This window comes from Helianthus annuus, chromosome 15 (genome assembly GCF_002127325.2).
Source record: "Helianthus annuus cultivar XRQ/B chromosome 15, HanXRQr2.0-SUNRISE, whole genome shotgun sequence".
NCBI lineage: Eukaryota > Viridiplantae > Streptophyta > Magnoliopsida > Asterales > Asteraceae > Helianthus > Helianthus annuus.
Genome location: NC_035447.2, coordinates 128,196,965 through 128,213,879, shown reverse-complemented (window position 1 = coordinate 128,213,879; position 16,915 = coordinate 128,196,965). Strand labels below are relative to the sequence as shown.

General features: G+C 36.1%; 1 protein-coding gene across 1 annotated transcript; it reads right to left on the bottom strand.

Moving 5' to 3' along the window:
* Window positions 1-8,158: 8,158 nt before the first annotated feature.
* On the bottom strand, window positions 8,159-12,565 carry LOC110931455 (amino acid transporter AVT1C). Its single transcript, XM_035984453.1, has 9 exons — window positions 12,491-12,565; window positions 12,293-12,376; window positions 12,102-12,108; window positions 10,923-11,134; window positions 10,760-10,783; window positions 10,419-10,599; window positions 10,111-10,333; window positions 8,895-9,726; window positions 8,159-8,663 (listed from the first exon to the last, which is right to left on the bottom strand). Exons 1-8 carry the CDS (start codon window positions 12,563-12,565, stop codon window positions 9,588-9,590), a joined length of 945 nt encoding a protein of 314 aa, XP_035840346.1. The 3' UTR covers window positions 8,159-8,663; window positions 8,895-9,587.
* Between the last annotated feature and the right edge of the window lie 4,350 nt (window positions 12,566-16,915).

Genomic DNA, 16,915 nt, shown 5'->3' with positions numbered 1-16,915 from the left:
AAGGCTGCGATTATTAACCTTAAATTGTTAAAAGGTATGTAATATACAATAAACTAATATTTAAAAGTATTATAGTAGTGAGATTTTTGAAGTATTTTAAATAAAATATTAAAGTTAATAAATCTAATGAACTATGGAACACAGTTGAAAACGAACATAAATGAGCGAACAAAAATGAACATATTACCAAACGTTCACATACATAAACGATCGAATGAAACATTTGTTCATATTTAACTAAACGAACGTAATCTCTTGATTGTGTTCGTTCATTAATTAAACGAAAAAATACAAACAAATTTCCCATTTAAAAGTTTATGAACTGTTCGCTAACATTCTGAACTCTATTCCCAAGGGACCTGTTTTAAGGAAAAGACCAGGCTTGTGGAAAGATTTCGAATATCTAAATTCATCAAAACTAAAATAAAACAAATGTTACCAAATTTACCTATATATTAATAACTCAATTAAATGAACAGTAACATATATGGATAAACAAATGGTACCGAGTACTGGTATCAAACATATATAGGGATAAACAAATGGTAACGAGTACTGGTATCAAATTTATCAAACCGGATACATTTTCGATACCGATTTCTTACCGACTTTTGACATTTTGGGTGAACAGTAACATATATGGATAAACAAATGGTACCGGGTACTGGTATCAAACATATATAGGGATAAACAAATGGTACCGAGTACCGGTATCAAATTTATCAAACTGGATACATTTTCGATACCGATTTCGTACCGAATTTTGACATTTTGGGTTCCGATTCGGTACCGACTTTTGACATTTTTGGTACCGGTTTTTACTCTGAAATACTGGTATCGTACCGTTGCCGTACCATGTATATTCGGTACCAGTACCCACTTTTGGGGGTTTTCAGTACCGAGCTCATCCCTAACATCACCTTTGAGCTCATGCCATGTAGCAACGCAAGTAATTGAACCGTTTAGATTGATTTTCAAACACGTGGTAAGTAAATTGTATTTCGTTTGAATAAGGTTTTACATACACAACTTCTTTTGTTTTCTTTTTTGTCTTTTTTTTTTTGTAATGAATGAATTGTAACATGTAAATTTAACTTGGATATTTAAACTATTGATGAGCAAATTTACTATACCAAATCATTTTCGGTACCGATTTCCTACCCACCTTTTGGCGTTTTCAGAGTCGTTACTTTCAGTTCGACACCAGTCTGGCACCATACTTGTATTTACTTATTTTTACCTTCAAATACCATACCGTATAGTACCGAGCATTTCGGTGCCGGTACCTAATTTCGATTATTTTCAGAATCGGTACTTTCGGTGCCATTACCGGTACCGAGCTCATCCATATTTTAACATGTTAGTAATGTCATAACTGAACTGAAAAAGACCGAATTTACAACGTGTAGAACGTGTGGGTCCTACTATTATTTATTAGATTTTTTAAAATCGTCTTTAGGAGGGATAACTATTGTTACTACATCATTTTTATCTATGTTTTGATATTTGGTATCCACTTGCCGTTGTCGACACGCGTTTAAAGACATTGGATCCCCGCCGCAACGCGGAATCAGAAAATCGAAAATCAACTAGTTTAGTTAAAACAAAAGTTAATGATAATACAACAGAGAATAAACAAAATATCAAAAGCAAAACAAATCCTTTCACCACATAAATTAAACTCCTTTTTATGAATAGTATATAATTTTTTTTTCATCCAACGTGTCACTATCGCAGTTCATAAACGAAAGACATAATTTCATTAGTTAAACCAAGGTTGGAATTACATAACAAAAGTTTAGGCAAGTCCGCATGTCTAATACAGATTATTCAGAAAATATAAAGTTAAGGGGCATCTTTAGATTAATCCTAAAGTATTAGTCTGCTCTCTTGATCCAGCCCATGGTATCCTGTTGTAGAAACGTCATCTGAGATACGTCCCTAAGATGGGTAATCTGGCTTGAAGTGGCTTGAACTCCGATCTGCAAGACAGAGCACCGTTAGTGTAACACCCCGACCGTGTAAAACAACATACCGCGGCGGAAACGTCGGGGAGTCACATCATAGGATAAATTGTTTCACAACACATGGCATTTGAAGTTTGGTTTTATTGAATTAACAAGTATTTTACATTGTCTTAGAGTAAAAAGAAACACGCTCAAACATATTGTCTTTCAAGTTTTAAGTCGCTAAAGCCCGCGTCCATGATATGTTATGCATGCATCATATCAAACAACAGTTCCTGAAACATATGTGAAAAGAGAGTCAGCATAAAAAGCTGGCGAGTACATAGGTTTTGTGAGTATGCCAAATTCATGGCTTGTATACATATTGCAATACCTCATCTGACTACTGGAGTTGATATGTGAAAACCTTGTATCAATAGTGTTTGGTATTGCAATATAATTAACCAACTAAATCATCCTGGTTAATGTTTGTGAAAACCTTGTTTCCATGAATCTTGACTAAAACATTTCTTTTGTAAAACCGAGTAGTAAATCGATTTAAAAGAAAACTTCGTATGGTTTATATCTTTAAGTGAAATCGTTGCGTGACATCGTTTAAAAATATTTGTCCAAATGATTCAGATAACGCTACGGCATGTAATATGATAAAGCATTTATATATAGAAAGTACCAGCGGCGTATCCACCATACTTTTACCACATTACACCCCTCTTGTTATCTAAATCACTTACCATAAACCAATCGTCCAAATCGTCCGTGTAATCAATTGTTCGTGTTATAAAACCAATCGTCAATCGTCTGTATTATAAACCATTCGTCAATCGTCCGTGTTATAAATCAATCGTCAATCGTCTGTGTTTTAATTGTGAAAACTTTTGGTGTTCTTATTGAATACATTCAAACCTGTGTGACTCGACTATAACACCCAAGGGGTATCTTTATATCGATTAACAAACCACCAAAGGGTTTATTAAAATAACAGATTCTGTCGTTCCCCAAACTACCCACGAAATCCATTGAATATTCTAGTAACGGGATTGTCAGTCCTATGGTACCATAACTTACTACTGGTCGGCTTGGCCAAAGCTAATGAATGTCATTCGTGTTATGGATAACGCACCAACATGTTTGTTCACATTATTAAAATCGTCGTGTTTTATATAAACCATAGACTTTGTTTTTTGAAAACTTGAAAATTAGTTTGGCACATATGAGTCACCCCAAAACATTTGAAAGCATAAAATAGGGGAACTATGTACTCACTTGGGATTGCGTAAGCGTCCTTGAATCAAGTGAAATAACAAACCTCAAACATGTCCTAACGTATCTGATACTATGTTAGTGTAACGGGACATAAATCGGGGAATTATATAGAATGAGGTCTTATAAACCAAATGAGTGTTGGAACTCATGTGATATGGTTTAACAAACTCAACATTCTGATTTGGAATGAATCCAAGTGCTTTTGACCCGTTATGACTCATTAAGGTAGTTCACGCTACTTTAACGTGTCATTTGCGTAAAAGTATGATCGAATGGTCAAACAAGTCCTATGATAAGTCTAAAATGCCAAAACATGTTTAATAAATTTGAAACATCAATTTATATGTCAAAAAGTTTGTTACATATGCTTAAAATGGATTTATGCGCAAAAAGGGCATTTTAGTCATTTTTAGGCCTATAATAATCGACTTATCATAACACTAACCAAACGACGTGACCATAAGGTATAACCTCAGGAGGTTATTTCTTATACAACTTTGGTAACAAATATGTGTTTGGTCGGATCCTAAGATCGACCAAACGGGCCGGATTCGAAAGTCAAAGCAGTGGTCAAACCGCTCGACTTACGACCCTAAATAAGCACTAAATTAGAAGTGACGAGTTAGACATGTCAAAACATGTCTAACTAAGTTGCAAAACTGATTTGGTATCAAAACTTAATGTTTTGATACCCGAAAATAGTTCCGTCGTAAAATGCACATAATATGCATCTTTGACCAAAACTTTGACTCGTCACTTCGACTAGTAAACGTGGTAAGCAGAAGGTGTAATCACAAGAGATTATAACCTTCGTGATTACAATCACGTTGCAAAGTTCAATTGAACTTTGACTTAACCAATTATGGTCAGAACCGAAAGTCAAACAGAAAGTCAACTATTTGACTTTTAGCTCAAAATAGCTAAAATAAATGAACAAGACTAGGATAGAACACTTACTTGTGTTCTAGGATGGCAAGAATACTCAATAGGAGGCCTCCAATGGGAAGCAAACTCCAATTAAGAGCAGGTATAGAAGAAGAAGTGAAATGAGCAATGATCTTGGCCAAATTGATAGCTATTTATACTTGTTAGGAAGCCTTAGGATCATCACAAGTGTCCCTTGTGTTGTCATGATCCTAGGGAGGCTATAACACATGTCAATTGCAGATTATAGGGTGTCAAATTCGAGTTCTTGTAGAGCAAGGCTTTGATTGTGAGGCTGCCATGTTAGCTGCTGATGTAGTAACAAATAATCTGCCCAGATAGGGGGGTCGCGCCCTGCGACCGGGGAGGGCTTCTGCCGTCACGCCCCGCCACCCCTTACAACACAGTTTCAAAGTTTGGCTGCTTTAGTCCCTGCACCTTATTTGATGTGTTTTGATGTTTTTAACTCTTTTAACCCACTTTTTAGGTTCCATAAAGGCGTTAAGGCATAAGTAGCTTGAATTATGCCCAGAAATGTCGTGGATGTCACACCCCAACCGATGGCGGAATCATCGGGGCATGGCACTAAGCGAAACAGATTGTTCAATAGACTCCACAACAACTATTAAATGACAATATCTTTAACGTTAAAATCCCAAACTACTAACCATGGTTGCAAAAGTCGGTAGGCACTCCCTAGTCGGATTTAAGAGTACTCGGGATTACTCGGGAGGTACTCGGCCTAGGCAGAGATTACTCAGGGAGTAATTAGGCTAGGCAAACAATACTCGGGCCTCGGCATCCTACCTTGTAGCGAGTACTCGGGGAGTACTCGGAGCCTAGGCGGGACTTTTACAACCATGCTACTAACAGATAAAGCAAAAACAGTCATTACAGATACCTAGTCTAAAAACAAGTCTATTCCGACAACTTAGACTTATTTAGCGGGTTTCTAGACTTCCTAACTTGTTTCAGCAAAGCATCCAAATCAACCTGTCACATACGTTAAAATAAAGTCAATACATAAAATGTAAATGTGAGTACACAAGTTTGTATAACATATAGTAGTAAAAGCGTTTACGCATAACCAACATGTAACACGTAATGGGCGAAGCATGTAATTATCAAACAATGTTTACAACCTAACCACGAGACTGCATTGTAGAGTATGCGCGACACATGTTTAGCGAACACGTGAAGTAAAGTAATGTGATCCCTAGCAACCCCTGTCTACGACATGTGACAACTGGCACTTTTCCATGTATTCCGTACACTAATGAACTGTAAATTGTACCTTGATGACTGTGCATGATTGAATTAACGAGACGAATGATTTCCTGGATACTGTGATATACATACAAATGCATTACATGTTGCAAGATTGGTTGCCATTATTACATGCAACACAGTATGGTTAAATTAGTGCACAGAACAAAGTTAGCACAGTTATCAGACAAACTAGAAGTACTTACGAGACTTCAGTACTCAGACAGACATGATGTTAAGTATCACACCCCAACCGATGGCGGAAACATCGAGGCGCGACACTGAGCGAAACAGATTGTCCAGAAGTTTCCATAACAATTATATTTACCAAATATTTTAAGTAACACGTCCCATACCATGTCATATAAGATAATATAATTATTACAGTACAAATGTAGGCAAATTGTTCTGTTCCGACAACTCAGGTTTCATTAGTACAGACAACTATTTGTTGGTCTCTAAGACTCTTTCCTAGCCTTGATTTCCAAGCAAATAGACATCTTAAGCACATGTCACATACGTTATGTAACGCTCCGCGTTTTTGATCTTTCTATTTATAACTTTATGTGTTGTACCTTCTATTTTCAGTCAATTGTACTCTCATTGCATCCTATTTATTCCAAATCGTATTGCGAGACTTGAATCATAATGAAAAAAAAATGCATTGTTTTGATCATATTCTTGTTTTAATACTATGTTATGTTATTACACTTGGAAACACGTTAAACTATGTCAAACACGTAAAAACAATTGAAGGATATCCTAATCTCAGTCCTTGAATCAAGCATTGCCAATAGATTACCCTAAACCGGACAAAAATCGGGAATTCGTATGTTAATTCGGTAGAATACCCAAACCAAAATTTGGGTTAAAATAAATAAATATAATATTTATATTAATTAAATAAATTAATTAAATAAATTAGTATTGTAAATAAATAAAAGAATTATGAAATTGGTTTTTAGTTAAAATGGTTAGTTTAAATCTAACTTAGTTAGTTAAATCATAGTTATATGCTAACTAGGTTAGTATTTAATACAAGGGACCACTAACTGAGTTAGAAAACTCAGTTAGTCCAGTTAAGTGCCAAAAACAGAAAAAAGGGGGGTTCCTCTTTAAGGAACCGACACCTTGCATGTCTCGAACCCGCGACCTCAGCGCTAATAAACGAACTCTTAACCACTCGGCCGGGTATGCGACATCCAAACGTTTATGGAAATGTTTAAGTTTTATGCGCTGTTTACGTGAACCTTCCATTTCCCCTTTTGCCGCCCAAATCAAGAAACACGTAACATCAGTCAACTTTCCATCTTTCCCATATTCAAAATTTCCGGCCAGCTAGCCTCCATCACGTGATTGCCATTTTACCAAAATTAAAGATATCACCATAATTTCCACTCATTTCCATATTAAAGCGATTCAATCACGGGTTATTTTCGAAATTACTTGACCTCCGAAATAGTATATATACCGACCCACACCCTCACTCGAACCTGCACCTCACACATTCCTGGTTTCCTTGCTTCACCACCATCAAGCCTCACCGGAGCCGCCGCTATGACCGCCGTTGTCCGCACCGGAGAAGACAACTTCATTAGCCGTAAGACACCTCCGGAAATCACATCCTGGTCTTCACCTGCTGTTGTCGGGACCACCGCCGTGCCGCCGGAGCTGCTGCTGCGACCACCGCTGTTGCCGCCGGAGAAACCGACTTCCGGTAACCGACTCCCTCCTCCTCCGGCTATTTCTATTGCTGCTACAGTTATTGGATACTATTGTTCTGGTTTTATTATTATAGAAAATTTTCATTGTTATAATTATTTAACTATTACCAATATCACTATTTTTATTATTATCATTATATAAAATCAGATTTATTAATCAGAAATTTTTAATAAAAATTATAATGATTATTATTATTATCATTATAATGATTATTATTATTATCTATAATTCATATATTATACCGGATATATTATTGATAATATATGTGAATTATTACTAATATGTATTAAGGATATAATTATTGTTATTGTTATAATTATTATTATTATTATTTATATTACCATAAATCACTGAAATTGATTTATTTATTTTTATAAATATCAGTAATTATATTGTTATTAGAAATATTAGCATTATCATTAGATATAAATTCAGTATTTTTAATAATATTATTAATGATCAGAAATTATTATTAATATTTTAATCAGAATTATTCAGAATTATTATTAATACTAGTGGGAATGCCCGCACGTTGCAGCGCGTGTCCCAACTTATATCAGATTCAATTATAATCCCGCGCTACACGGTGAGCTTTTGACCGGTATCGTTTCAGTATACACACATTCAATATAGCAATCAACACTTACATGGATCAAAACCAATAAAAACTGCTTCCTACTATAAACTTTTGTCCCTTGGGCCCTGTGTGTTTCCCCTTTGAACCCATGTCAAGCACGTACCCCACACAGACCACACCTTTTATAAATTAATTAAACTTAAATCACCAACACTTCTAAGCATGCATATTTGAATCAATAACATCTCCATTTAAAGTGACTATATATAACCATATATAATATAAGCCAATATAACAATTGCTAGTAAGATATATAACCATATATAATATAAGCCAATATAACAATTGCTAGTAAGATATCAATGTGGTTCCACAGAAAATGCACATGAATCCCATGCTTGTAAGAAAAAAAAGCAGTAAGGAAGTTATGAATGGGTTCAACCTGAAACTAAATTAGCTCCATATTTTTTTTTTGTTTTTATTGAAGGGTCAACAAAAACTTTCATTCCACCAAAAAAGCATTACACAACTAACTAACAAACAGTTAGCCCATTCGATTTTGAATACACAAGTAGCTAAGAACTTTAATCTCCTTCATCAGACTTGATAGCGTAACTTGTCTCCTATTAAATACCATGTCATTCTGCCTTCTCCCACTTATCGAGTGCAGTTCCAACACTAATATTAGCAAGAACTGCCATTAGTCCATCTAATTCCATTACCTCTTCCGTAGAACGTGGCCTTCTTATCCAATGCAACTTAAGAATTGTAACCCCATTCTCTCTACACATCCGATCAGCAACCATCACACTCTTGACTCTTTCCAGGCCATACAGATTTGGGAGGCAGTTTTGAATGGGGTTCTTCTACAGCGATACTCTTGACTCTATCCTTCCAGAACTGTATTGACCACCCCTCCCTCTCGACACCTTGAAACAAACCTGATACATAGCTCTATATTATTCCAAACTTTTTTAGTTTAATGTTAATTTTTTGGGAAATGAGTTCCCGATACAGCATGCCAAAGTTAGAAGTATATATAGTCATTAGAGGAGTTATAGGTAGCAAATGTATATGTTGGGTAATACGTCAAGACGGGTTAGGGTTCAGGTTGGGTGGACGCGTAAACACATCGTCCCTTTTTCTTCTATTGCCAGATATAATAAACTTACTTCTGTATCGGGCTGCAGTAGCTGGATAATCTGTAACAACACCATCAGCATTAGCTCCCGTAACATACGAATTTATTTCAACATACGGGTCAGAAAAGAAATCCCACGGCTTTGAAATGAACTCATTATTCATAAGCTGTACGTAAACCGGGAGCTTAAACACCTGAAGCTTTACCACAATGTCAGTTTGATCAACAAGAAATCCCGCATTCTTCGGGAAAACCGATTCTTTTCCGACAACTACAGAGTTAGCCATCTCACTGATTTCAGAGATTGTTGAATTTAGAGCATCACAGATATTTTCATTAACTTCGTACACAACCTCGTGCCGGTTGGTTTTTGCCTTGAATAGTTTCAAAACCCCGCGGAAGATCTGCTTTAAGCTCCAGTTGAACAAAATCTCTCTTTTTTTTTTCCTTCATCACCTTAAAATTCCAAACAAACTCTTTTGGAGTAACTCAAAAACTGAAACAAACATAAATATGAGCAATTAGATAAAAATACCATCCATCACCCATCCCTTTGAAGTTCCTATGATGCAATCTCCCGAGTAACATAACGTACAAACACATGTATGCATAATGTTAAAGCTTAAATAAAAAACTAACACTTGCAGAACTACCCTTCATATGTGTTGAACATGATGCCGGTGCTGGGTGGATAACACCTCACACATAGTCTAGGTACTCTTTTTCACACATAGCAAAATAATATTTTGCTGCATATTAGAATGCCAATATTAACTCCTATGGTTTTAAACATATAGTTCGTACTTACCAATGTCTCATCGAATAAAATGGATGGGAGCTTTTTTTCGGTTGCAATTACAATTCTGTTAGAAGTTGCAATAAATGAATAACCAATTCAAAATGTAAGAGTAGACTAACAAATCGAAATAGGCAAATGTAACAACTGTCACAGTAGAAACCCATACCATAATGTTCTGTAACTTAAAAAGAGAAATTAACATAGATTTTATAATTTAAATATGATATTTACATTTGTGTTTTTTAAGTAAATTTTAATTTTAATATATTAATTTCATAAAAAATAAAAATTTCGGGTTGAACGGGTCGTGTTCGGGTCAACCCACGAAACTTCGGGTCATGTCACCACATATACAGACGCTGCATAGCGAATAGACCCAAGTGACACAAAATCATTCAACAATGAAAATATTTTTCAGTTAACAGGTATCGCGTCATTGGTACTTTACCTGGTTAACAGGACCATAGGATATTGACTCCTCTTTGCCATTGATGTATAGATATTAGGAAAGACTGCATGTCCTGAATAACAGTAGCCGTAAAGCCCTATAGCGACAGGGAAGCTAGAGAGATTCAACGCCTTTGTGGTTTCGATTTGAAAACCAACATTATCCACCAAGCCAACCCAAAACAAGCAACCGACTGCTAGAATGGAAGCAACAACTCCCCCGGCTGGATAAACATAAATGACAAAAAGTTAAAAGATTAATAAAAAAAATAAACGGTTTAAACTTTAAAGATAGTTCGTATGACTTACCAGAGATGTAACTAAGAACACTCATGTCACGGAGCCAGACTGTAGGAAGCACGGCGAGAGCGATCATAATAGCAAATAAATAATGTGAATTAAGTATAAGCCCTCCCAGATTTAAATGTGCATTTGGAAACAAAGATGATAGATTATCACTCTCCCAGATTATATATTCCACGCAACACGCCTGCAGCAATTTAACAGATAGATATTTACGCAATCTGGCGCTTATAAAAATTGACGGATTAGTAGATCAAAATATTAATTGGTAAAGTACAAATCCTAATAAAACTTATTATTTTCAACCAATTTAAACTTAAGCCATTAAATGAGCCGGAAATACTTACATATAACTCCACATACAAAATTATCTGCATCACAACAAAAAAAAGAAAAAAAAGGATAAGTTGGTGCGTATGCGTATATGTATAATGTATACGTGAATGAATGTATGTTCTCTTCATTTAAATAAGAATCAAAGTATGTTGCTTGATAAATAAGTAAACTTACAGAAATAATTAGACGTCCTGTGGTTCCAAAGGCAGCCTGGCCGATATCTGGATAAGTCTCGAGTCCTGGCTGACTATCTAAACAGTATCGAAGGAGGATACCAGTGTAGAACGAGAGGACACCGAAGAGAAACAATAACAATCCAACCCATCCTCCTTCTTTGACTGCATAAGGAGTTGAAAGAATTCCTACCCCGTAAAGAGCATTTACGCCTACACAAAATTGTCATGAAAAAGATTTTATGATCGTATACAATAACTGAATCACATGTTTAACGCAGAGAAAAACAGATAGTTATGACATGTTAAAATATAAAGGTAAATTAACGTGTGCGGACCAAAATCTTATTATAGTATACAAGTATATAATAAACATGTGCTAGAGAAGGCAGTAGTCCAAATCGCAGATGGGGACCAATCTACCCTTGTTTATATCCTAATGTTCGGGTTTGTGTAGAATTTTCGGGTTTGGGTCGGGTTGAACCCGCCAACCCGCGAACACGACCGGTGTAGCACCCCTAGTTGCAGGTGGCAGCGTTGGGAGAAATAACAAATAAAGAACCGTATTAACTTGTTAAGAAACTAATTAACTCCATAACCAGGAACATACAGAACTAGATGCTGGTTTCATTGTAAGCATTGTCAGTCACTTAGTCCAAACATGAACACCGCTTCTATTATTTACATAAACACTTGTAGAAATATCTACATATGACACTACAGATAGAACAAATGCTCATAGTCGGTTTAACCGCCAAAACTTCAGCAACCATAGCACAATCAACAACACTTCAAAGTTCCATAAACCGCAAAATCTAGTAAAGAAACTAAACCCTAGCCCTAATCCTGTAACCTAACAATCTCTCAGCAACTATATATATTAATCAAGCCACAAATTGAAACTGAAACAGTGAGAGTTAATCTTAACTCCTAATATAAACATGAATTTACCATGTGAGAATCAGAAGGATCTGATGTCGATCCTGAAAAAAACCCCTTCTCTGCATCAAGTAGCGGTATGAGTTTTTTTAATTCCTCTAGCCCCATCATCATAAATAAATTTAACCCAATGCTAGCACATCCTTCTATCCTGCCAATACATAAACACACACACAAATAAAAACTATAACAGTCAGCTTCGTGAGTGTTTAATTAAGGTCAAATGTTACACGTTACATACATATAATCTATCATACAAAAGTAGTTAAATCCATACACATTGATAAACATATCTTACTCTAGGGTTAGGTTATTTTTTATACGATGTACATATAATTTAGGGTTCTTTTGATTAACATATCTTCGTCTAGGGTTCTTTCCTTAAAGCAGGCGGCGTTTTTTCTGTACAAATTAAAGCAAACAACAACATACCTGTTCCCTCTGATTCCGTCTTGGCTTGATTTTTCGATCTGTAGTCGTGGTTTGGATCACTGATTTGTACTTGATTTCAATGGTCTGCAAAGAAATACTATAGAATATTTACACACACATAAAAAGATAATCAATTCCCCTGTTCTAAAACACAAACCCAAAATGCACAAATAGGATAAACGACCACAGCCTTGACACCATCGTCGCCACCATTTGATCCTCAACCGCCGTTAAATCATTGTCATCGTCTCCTCTGGATCCCTTCTCTCTCATGTGTGTGTGGATTCAATTCAAGGGTGGAGACTGGAACGAAGGGTCAGAGGGTGGTTTTGAGAAGAGAAAAACAAAGACGAAGATCTTTGGAATTCAGAACATGAATCGATCTAACTGAAGCATAGCATTCAATCATCCATATACTACTGAAATCTCCTAATTACCCTCAGGTGTCTTAAAATTTTGAGTGAAATTCCTCTAACATGGCTTACACGTTTTTGTACATAGTGCTTTATAACCTGTAAGTATGGTAAAATTACAATCTTGTCCATCACTTCTCCTTTTTATAGTATTATAGATTATTTTAATATAAACATTTTCATTATTCTTAATATTATTATTAACCTCAATAAGATTATTATTATTATTACTAAAATTAGTATCAATATTATTAGTAAATTCAGTAAATATTATATTATTCAAAATCAGTAAATATTAATATTATTATTCAATCATTATCTTATATAAAATCAGTTATATTACTATTTACCATTGTTATTATTACTATCCATAAATATAAAAATGTAGATTTCAATTTATCATTTTTTTTATTATTTTCTTTATTTTTTTATCCATATTATATCTACCATATTTACAACAAATTATAAATACTATTATTTAACAAGTTATTAAATTCCACTAAATTCCCGTTATCATATTAATCATTTTCACCCAACATAAATTAACGAATTCCCAAATCACAATAGGGTAAATCTCTTGCGCTCGTCTACAATTCTCTTGGACAAACTCTACGCTTTAATCTATTCCAAGAAACGCAACGCAATCTAAGGTGAGTATACTCGATCCCATTTTCGTTTTAAACACTTTGGGTGCAACATGTATTCCATATTTAAATCACACAACACTTGAAACTTGTTATATTCACACTCTATCCACATTTAAACACGAAATATTTTGCTGCTTGTTAATCTCATATGCTATGCAAGTTGAACGTATTGAACAAGTTGAACGTATTGAACAAGTTGAACGTATTGAACAAGTTGAACGTATTGAACAAGTTGAACGTATTGAACAAGTTGAACGTATTGAACAAGTTGAATGTATTGAACAAGTTGAACGTGTTAACCTCCCGCTAGTCTATTGGGAAAGGCAAAGTAGTAACTTGGATCATCTTATTCGTGTTGGATATGAGTATTTAAACTTTTCTTCTACTTTATGCTATGTATTAAACTTGTATACTCGCCAACTTTTTGTTGATGTTATTTTAATACATGTTGCAGGTTGACGGATGAAGTGATCAAGAAAACAAGCTAGGATGAACCTAGAAACCCATCTAGAATAACAATGTTTTGAACTATACTTGAAAACAATGTATTCTCATTTGAAATTTATGAAATGAATTTAATTCATATTGTCACAATAGTGTTATGTTGTTTTGAGCAATTTGTTCGTCTCATCCCGATGTTTCCGCCATCGGTTGGGGTGTGACACGTTAAAATAAAAGTCAATACACATAGTGTAAAGGCGAGCATACAAGTTTTATAATAGCATATAGAGTTCGAAATAGTTTACGCATAACCAACACGTACACTGAGTAAAACAAAGCATGTTAGTTATCGATATGAACCTATCGATACCAATGACTGTAGGTTGACTGCCCAAGGCAGTTGGTAATACATGATCAGCACTGTAATCCATGCAAATAATTGTCCTTAACAACCCCTGAGTGAACGGGTGCTGAGTCCAAACTATAGTACTATCGTTGCTAAGGCAGGTAGACAACATTCCATGTGTAAACATAACAAACAAGCATTCATTAAGTCACGTTAACATGCGGTAACGGTTAGCATTTAAAGTATTGCGTAGTATGTTCGACTGTGATTTTGTATAAGTAACGTATGTAACACCTAAAAGTGAGACAGCAAAAAAGGATCGAGTATACTCACAGCGATTGAATGGATTGAAGGGAGCGCTTGAGAATATGGTTAGCCTGATCAGAATGGTACGATAAGAGACGCATAAAACGAAATCAAGTGTTGATGGGTCGAACAACTGGTCGATCGGATGGTAGTTCGATCAGACAGCTGATCGGGCGAGTGACAGTCCGTTCGGACGGCGGTCTGGTCAGATGGCCGTTCGAGTGGATTGTTTCTTTCTTTGGGATGGATGTGTTTGTGTATGATGGTTTGACTTTTGAAGTTTTTGTTGTAGCATTTTAAAACATTGAAGTATCTCTACCTTTCAGGTCGGTCGATTGGACGGTCATTTGATCGGCCGACGACCTGATTGGTTGGGCACTTTAGTGAAAACAAGTTCGCAACAGGGTGTCACTCGATCAGACAACAGTTCGATCGGGTGGCATTCCTAGTGCATTGAACATGTTGAAAATTGTTTAAGTGTTGAAGTCTAATTGTCACATGTTCGAGCGGTTAACTCGATCGGATGATAGTTCGATCGGATAACAACTCGTTCAACGATCAGACTTCAAATGTTGGTGAATAGTTTAAGTGTGGGACCTAAGATGCAAGTCGTTCGGTTTGGCCAGTCGATCGGATTGGCTGTTTGATCGGACAAAGTCCGATCGGACGGCACTCCGTCCTGGTCGACCTGTTCGTCTTACCCTTGGTTGTTTGATTGGTTGTCATTTTTATCGAGGTGTTGTGATATCGTGCCAAACAACAGAAACTTTGTCAATACTTGGTTCTCCTGATCGGACAGGAATCACCCAAATCCGATTAATGAACTGTTCGGGATAGTGTTTCAAGTTTAACCCGAAATCGGTGAACCTCGTGGATAGAACCCGGATCTCGAGCCACACAACCACTAGAATGAGTAGTAGGTCGGCACCAGCTCCGTTTGTATCGGTTTTGAGGGCATTGAGTGTAAAGAAGTTGAAAGAAAGTTGGAAAAACCATCTTTCAATCCTTTTTATTGTAAATATGTTTAGATCCTTGAAAGATCTTTGTTAGTTTATGTGGAAATCGGTTAGATCTAAGTGGTTCTTGGTGGATTGAGGCCAAAACATGAAGTTCTTCAAGAACACATGATGACGTCATCCTAGAATACCTTGAATCTTGGTGATTTCACGGATAAAAGTTATGATTCAAAAGATAGAAAGGTGTAGGAGTGCATGTAGATCAAGGAAGTACAAGATTTAGGACGAGATCTTACCGGAATTGAGAGAAATCTGAAGAAAAGTGAGGAGAATGCGCTGGTCGGACGTCACTTGCCAAAAGTAGAAAGAATGAAAGCGACATGGGGTATTTATTGGGTTACCCAAAGAGGAAAGGGCTGGTCGATCGGCCAGGCAGCTCGATCGGACAGCCTGTCCGATCGGACGGCTGGTCGATCGGCCGGTTGCCTGATCGATCGGTCGCCTGGTTTGAGTGTTCGGTGCGACGAGTTTTGCTGTTTCGATTTCGATTGCGAGCATTTCGATGCGATAGAGTTTCCTAGTCAAATTACTTTTAATCCCAACTACTCATATCTTGCACTATCTTTTCTCCACCAATTATCATACTATATCTACATACAAGCATCCTTATTTCATTTTCGTTTAGCGTTTGCGATTCGATTGCGATTGAGTTCGATTGCGTTTCGATTGACTACCACACATAACATAAATAAGCATGCACAAGTAACACAAAAGGCACACACACACACATATAACAATCACCAAAATGCGTAATTCGAGTTGCGAGTGCGATGTTGATTGGATTAGTTCAATTAGTGTTTAGTTGACTTTACCGTATTGTTACTTCCTATTATTCACAGTCGTACAACGATTCATAGTGATAAGTATTCATCGATTACTGCGATTCTTAACAATTACTCCACATAATACAACTAAAGCGAAAAATAAAACATACTATTCTACGAGTCAAAGAAGTCAAAACATGAATTGAGCAAGGAGAGACAGATTGCAATTAGCAATCTTTTCTTCCTTTGACTTCAATCTTGACTTTGACTTTGACTTTGAAACACGGGGTGTTACAGCCTCCCCTAGTAGAGGGAATATTGTCCCGAAATTAGGCCGAAGCCGTAACAAACAACTGTGGGTACTTCGTCTTCACAAGAAAAGGCTGATCAATGAAATATGTTAAGAAAAGAATATCTAGCCTACATCATGAAAGAGAAATTCTCTCCTGCTGAAGAAAAACAGTTTGAAGAATGGCCAATTGTTGCTTTAAAGCATGAGGCAGAGAGGATTGAAAAAATCAAGAATGATCCTAAAAAGAAGAAGAATGCTCCAAATTGGAGCAAATACAAAAAGCTCATTGCTGACCTGACTGCTGAGTTCAAAAGGAAGAAAAAGGAGCTAGTGGATGCAAAAATGGATACTGCTGAAGCCATATCAAAATGGTCAAAGCAGCAGACTGATGAAGCCTA

Coding starts and splice junctions, on each gene's coding strand:
- LOC110931455 (XM_035984453.1), bottom strand. CDS start 12,565: ATGAGAGAGAAGGGATCCAGAGGAGACGATGACAATGATTTAACGGCG. Junction 10,784..10,922: donor CAGGACGTCTAATTATTTCT/GTAAGTTTACTT, acceptor GTTGTGATGCAG/ATAATTTTGTATGTGGAGTT. Junction 10,600..10,759: donor TTTTGTATGTGGAGTTATAT/GTAAGTATTTCC, acceptor AAATTGCTGCAG/GCGTGTTGCGTGGAATATAT.